Source organism: Eschscholzia californica, unplaced genomic scaffold (genome assembly GCF_041429995.1).
Source record: "Eschscholzia californica isolate CP2 unplaced genomic scaffold, dmEscCali1.0.p SCAF_2, whole genome shotgun sequence".
NCBI classification, from domain to species: Eukaryota; Viridiplantae; Streptophyta; class Magnoliopsida; order Ranunculales; family Papaveraceae; genus Eschscholzia; species Eschscholzia californica.
Genome location: NW_028238309.1, coordinates 26787640 through 26794520, shown reverse-complemented (window position 1 = coordinate 26794520; position 6881 = coordinate 26787640). Strand labels below are relative to the sequence as shown.

Below are 6881 nucleotides of genomic sequence, written 5' to 3'. Positions count from 1 at the left end.
TGTCCATTTCAAATAGGCTTATGATCGTTGTGACTTCTAAGTTCTAAGTATGTCGGATATAAATATTTTTTTTTGGATTAAGCTTTCATAGATAAAGGAGAATAAGGTTTCTTACAATTTATTAGTCCAACGGACCAAGAAAGTAGAAAAATAAAGAGAAACCAATTTTCACCGAAGATTAATTCCACCTGATATTGAGTAACCCTAGTGCGCAAGGATTGAATCTCTCTTACCAGACGCCACGGGATTGATTGTGAACCGTCCGATAATAGCTCTACCATCATCTTTGAATCTCCTTCGAGGATATAAATACCCACACCCACTTCTTCCATTAAGTCTAACCCTAATCCAAAGCTGCGCATCTCACTGTGGAGAGCTGAAATCGCCGGGAATCTTGTAGATGTCGGATGTAGATTTAAATAAAAGGAATCGGGATAATTTCGACAAAAAAACATTTTTCTCACACAGTGTGCCCTTATCAATTCTTAGGATGAATAATATTATGAAACATTTTTGAGTTAAGAAAATCTGCATGACCCAATTAAGTTGAAAAATTGGTGCATGATCATGAAACCATTTATCTTTCTGTCGTGATCTTGCTTTTTAGTAGCAAGTATGATAGCTTCAAGTGATGAGCAATAGAAAGAAAGACATTCACAGTTCACACCCACATCCTTCACAAGAAAAAAGAAAAAACCCTAAAGACCCACTAAACTTAATAAAAAGGTAACCTTACTTTCCCTTCTAATTAAAACACACAAACACACAGAAAACATCTTCTCTATAGAAAGATATATAAATATAAAGAAAAGAAACTCCACAAACACATCCACCTATTCTCCCATCAATCCAACCCTAACAAAGACCCCACACTACTTACTCCATCAATAGCCCTAAACTCTAACCCAATCTTCATCAACCACATGCCACTCAATCACTAGAACAAAATTCTCCTATTAACAATTACCAAATGGGTTTGTGTTGGCCGGGTTTTCTTATGTGGGCCTCCTTATTTGATGGATTAACATGTGTCACCCATAAAACCAACTCTTTCTTCCCCACCCCACTCTCACAAAACCTCACATATACCATTATTGAACTTATAAAAAGAAAGGGAAGGGGAGAAAAGGTAAGGGTAAGAGGGGAACTAAATGATGGATCCAAAAGACAAGTACATAGAGGATTGCAATTATTAAATTCATAGAATCCATCCTAAGCAACAAAGAATTCTTTTTTTCTTTTCTTTTTCTTGTTCTCTTTTTTCTCCCCCCACAAAAGTAAAGAACGTACATATAAAATTAACATCATTTCTTCACCATACTTCTATGTGTTTAATTCCCAATCTCAATTCAATTCTCTCACACATATAGAGAAAAATAAAAAGAGAGAAGGCCAATTCCTTCTCTCTCTTTAAAATTTTCTCTCTCTAAAATAAAACCCTCTCTTTCTCTCTTAACACTAAACTCTCTTCTATGCCATGAATAGCATTAGATGTTGTATCTCTTGTATTCTTCCATGTGGGGCATTAGATGTAATTAGAATTGTTCATTCAAATGGTAAAGTTGAAGAAATTAGTGGAACAATTTTTGCAAGTGATATTATGAAAGCAAATCCAAAACATGTATTGAAAAAACCAACTTCTTCATTATCAAGTGATGGAGATTGTGTTGTTCAGAAAATTGTTATTGTTCCACCTGATGCTGAATTACAAAGAGGGAAAATTTATTTCTTAATTCCTCAACTAAATTCAGTATCTGATCATCAAAAAAAGAAGAGATCGTCGACTAGTTCATCATCAATAAGAAGAACTAGTAGTACTAAGAAGAAAGTTGCAAAGGAAAAGGAAAATTCAGTTGCCATTAATAATAATAATAATCATAATAAAGTTTTGGATTCTGATAGATATTTGGAAGAAATTTTATCAGAAAGTAAAGTTTCGACGAATCAAAGAGATCGAAGACGAGGAAGAGTTGCTGTTTGGAGACCTCATCTTGAAAGCATTTCTGAAACTCCAGGTGATAATCAGTAAAACTAAACATGATTTCTTCTTCATCAGCTTTTTTATTTCTTTTCTTTTTCTATTTTCTGTTGGAAGAATTGGAACAATGAGTACCCTTTTCTGTTATAAATTATAGAGATAGATCATGAATGATCTGCTTATTTCTTGTATATAAATCATGATATCAATGCAGTTCTATTTTTCAAATAATACTGGGTTCTGTTTTTCAGTTTCTTGTTTTGATCTTAATGTTAGAGTGACCATTTATTGAATTAATCCAGTTCATGTGATAATTCTCTGGGTTCACTGTTCTACAAATTCTGATATTATTTGATGATTATTAGTTAGAGAAGTCCTATACTGTTACTGCTGAGAAAGAGAGAGAGAGAGAGAGAGAGAGAGAGATATTATTACAGCTCTTGAAAAGCTTTTGTATTATTCTTTTAGTAGTGTTATTGATGGAAGATGATGAAGTACTATTAATCACAAGAAGGAACCCCACAATTCATTATTGTTGGCAATAAATTTGTGAGTGTGATAAGTATCAAACTGTTTAAAAACCAAGAGAACATTTTAATATGTCGGTGCGATCCAGTTAGGAATTTGTAAAGTTCCCAGGTTATGGTAGGTTTTTATTTTCCAACAGTACTAGGTATAACCCTCACTTACAAAATCTTGTAAAGTTCTCAAGTTATGCTAGGTTTTGTTGTAAATCAATCCCACAACAGTCGTGAGACGGAATGTGGTGCTCCTCTCAAGAAGTTAAACCCTATTCCATAGTGAGGCATATTAAAACTATGAGGACCAGAAGTGCCAAAGCGGGCAGTATCACTAGCAGCCTAGAAAGCTGATCCGCACTATTCTATAACACGTTATCAACACAATTCTTTCTACTATGACGTGGTGTTGGGATGGTGTGTTGTAATTTGTCCCACATTGGTGGTGAGACGGGGTGTGGCGATCCTCTTAAGAGATTAAACACCATTTCCTAGTGAGGTCTTTTAAAATCGTGAGACCCAAAAGTGCCAAAGCGGACAGTATCACTAGCAGCCCAGAAGGCTGGCCTGCACCATTCTATAATAGGTTATTTTTATTTTTGAGAGGGTTGATTTCAAACACAGCTGGTAGCCCAATTGGTAACCGCATCTACTTCGCAATGTGGAGGTCCCATGTTCGACCCTATGGAAGTGCAAATCCAAGAATATTGAACTTGAGTATAATAAAGTAGTTTATGTGGACTTTAAGGCCATTTAATTTCGTCGGACTTTAGACTAGTAGTAAGTCGAAAGTTATCGTTACTTATCGCATTGTATCAATATATCAATGCCTTTGTAATGACCATTGTAGTCAATATTCAGAATAAAAACTTCATTCAAACTTTCTTTGGTTAAAAAGGCAGTCGGTTTTTATCACTCTTCAACTCTTTATGGCATTTTAGTAATTTAATAATATTTTGAAAAGACAAAATTACCCTTTCATTTATAACACCCAAAATTAGGTTTTTCATTTTAACCCATTATCTCATGAAAATCCAACTTTAATGCAGAACTCAAACTTGAAACAACTATAGATGAATAAAAGGAACATGATAAGTGTGTTTAGACCAAGGCTATGTGAAGACCGGGCCAGGCTATAGTAAGGGTAATTCCGATACTTTACCTGTTGTAAAAAAAATTTCCAAAAATTTAGGGACAAGAGGGAAAGTGTCAACTTCGGGAATTGACAACGTCAATGAGGGGAGACCAAGTGAGCAACTAGGCTCTAGGGTCTATCTTTAATCTCCAATTTCTCTCTCCAAGTTGAAGGATTTTTGGTGACAGTTATGAGGGTTTGAAGTTGATCTTTAAGATTCAAATCTTAACACCAGGTAGCCCTGTTGTCGATGAAGTAGTTAGCAACTAGGGCTTTTTCTTAAATCTTCACTTTCTTTCTCAAAATCCGGTTGCAATTCTTGGCGAGTTTTCAATAATTGATTAATTGATTTTGCTGATGTCGAAAATTGGCTCCCGGTTAAATCAGCATGGAAAAGGGAGTTTATGCATGACATCCTCCGTTATGATGGTATATTCTGTTAGGGGATGAGAGATTCCTCTGTTCAGCTCTGCTTCTCTTCTTTGCTTCTCTGTTCCAGCTCCTCGCTCCTTGCTCCTTGTTCCTGTTCGTCTGTTCCCAAGCGGGAAAACCTGCAAAGGGTTCGGAAACTCCCCCGACGCTCAAGACAGTCAGGGTGCTCTTTGCAGTAAAAGAATTAATGTTGATTGATCCTTTTGGAGGGCGAGTTGTGAGAACTCTGTTTTCGGGGGTGATCCTTCTGGTATGAAGAGATCTTATTTTTGGGAGAGAGAGTGTGTTTGTTCTCCAGAGGTCGTCCTCTGTAAAGGATGATGTGGGGGGCCTTTTATAGGCGAAGTTAGGCCGACTGTGATTAGTGGCGGTGGTGAGGCGGTGGCCGTCAAACCGTAATAGAAGTTACCTCTTTTGTGTACCAGGGTTTCTCTTCGAGTCTATCCCGCATCGTTGATAAGTGAAAGTTCCTAAGTTCAAGGACGCTTTGCATATATCTTGTCGGAGTGATAGATTCTAAAGGAGAAGTTTCCTCCTTTAGATACGTGGAGTTCAATCGGGCTTAAATACTTCAAGATATGTGGCCGACAGAGATCTTTCTAGAAAGTCCGGGATTAAGTCATTAGGTTGCACAGCGCTAATATCTCCTCAGTTCTGGGCGTAAGATATAGGTCGAACCTGTGGAGACCCCCCTTATTCCTTTAGAGATCCCAGGGCTGATCTGTCCATGTCGAGGGCGTTTTGTGCAGAGCTGGTTTCTTCTGGCCGACCTCCCAGTTAGGGGAATGTGTGGTGGACCATCAAGGATATTAGCTGTCCTGCTGCCTTAAGCCGAGCTGTTCCAAGAGACTTCTGGTCCGATCCCTGACTCTTCAGACGTTAGTCAATGTCTGGACATTTTATGCATCATCAGATTTGATTCCAACAATTTTCATAAGTAAATTGATTAGTTTCTTTGCAATTTCATCAAAATTAGGTTTTTCATAACTGTTTGATGAAATTCCTCTTTGAAGTTTTTGTTCGGTCTTGTTTGTGTAACAGTTGAATGTTAGAAAGAGATGGAACCGGATGTTTGATGATCTCTTTGAAATCAACACACCACGTGTGTATCGGGTACATGAGCTGATTGACACTCATACAAAGAGATGGAATCGAATGTTGGTTAACCAAATATTCGACCAAATCTCAGTGAGAGAAATTTAAAAAATACCTCTGGGAAACTCGGGTATGGAAGACAGACAGATTTGGATACACACGGAGAGAGGTAATTTTACTTCAAAGTCTTTATACAAATCGATATTGACAGGTAGTTTTAACTTTTCATTTCTTTTATCTATTTTTAAGATGACAAAAGAGAGCGTCTTCTACCTTCTTTCAATCCTTTGGTAGGAGAAATTGAATGCAAACAACTTCATTGGTTAGGAAAGAAGTCTGGGAGCCTTTCTCAAGTCAAAAAACAAGCAAAGTGTCTAGACACTCCTATTCCGACATTGGGTGTTCCTTGGACTGCCAAAGAAAAGGGGCATGAGAAGGATATTCAAAAGAAGTCTGAACTAGCAACATACCTTATGTTGGCGACCATGGAACCTTCTCTTCAAGAACAATTTATTAATATGGATGCTTACACCATAATTCGACAACTTAAGAATATGTTTAAAAAAACGAGAATGGAGAGGTACGAGACCTCGAGGGCAATACAAGACAGTCCGCCTTGAGAAAGGAAAACCTATAGGCCCTTATGTTTTCGAAATGTAGCGCCCCAAATCCCAAATCTCAAGCTAACCGCCTTGAAATCGAAGATTTGAGACCTTCAAACTGGATCCACGAGCAACACCTACCATGAGTGCACAATCACTACCTGAAAAACAAAATAGCTGGGTTAAAACCCAACTGCAGTAGATTTCCTCAAACCTAAGTCTCGGGTAGGCAAGCTCAATCCCCAATCAAGGAAGCATTGCGTTCATATTCATTATTGGCATTATCTGAAATTTAACGGTGAATACTAACATAATATATCAGATTTATCCAATCCCTCTTGAAACTAATAATTTATGTCCTTTGATTAATTATTAGGTTTTCCGGTTCTCGTATTTTAATCTCATACTAACCCTGAAAATAACCGTCAATCCATATTAGAACTCAAGCCCGTAGTCCACTGGGTTGTCCAATATCACATTGACAAGCCCGTGTTTGCAATCGACCCACATGTCGAGCCAACCAGTCTTAATTCAATCCATTAACGAAACTCAAGATCATGGTCCACCAAGTTATCTAATATCGCCTTAGTAACTAGTGTTTGCAATCGACCCACGTGTCGAGCCAACCATTCTTGGTTCAATCCAATAAGTAGAACTTAAAATCACGGTCCACGAAGTTGTCCACTATCACGACAACAAACTCGTGTTTGCATCGACCCACATGTCGAGCCAACCATTCTCAGTTAACATTTTCTCATTGAAACAAATTTTTAAGTTGATTCATAACCAACTGATACACTATCACCCAACACACATTCAAACAACCCAAAACCCCATAAAAGTAGGGATTTTCAGTACCCTCATGTTTATCATAAATATATGTATTGCTAAAATCACAATCACATACCTTAGCTTTGACATCACGGTGAAATAAGACATTTACTCGCACGCATCACAAACAAAAAGTACATCACATCAATAGCCATTATCCTTCCCATGCAAAATTTGCACTCACAATTTAGATTCCGAAAACACAAAGACAACTTCTTTCAAGTTTTCACAAGAAAGCAATTCCAAAAGCACATTCTAGATTCAACTAGTTGTGCAAGACACTAATTAAA

The 6881-nt window shown here is 37.3% G+C and overlaps 1 protein-coding gene across 1 annotated transcript; it reads left to right on the top strand.

Moving 5' to 3' along the window:
* The first annotated feature begins 1124 nt into the window (after window positions 1–1124).
* Window positions 1125–2206, top strand: LOC147557182 (uncharacterized). The gene has a single exon (XM_086663684.1). It carries the CDS (start codon window positions 1478–1480, stop codon window positions 2027–2029), a length of 552 nt encoding a protein of 183 aa, XP_086519810.1. The 5' UTR covers window positions 1125–1477; the 3' UTR covers window positions 2030–2206.
* Window positions 2207–6881: the final 4675 nt, after the last annotated feature.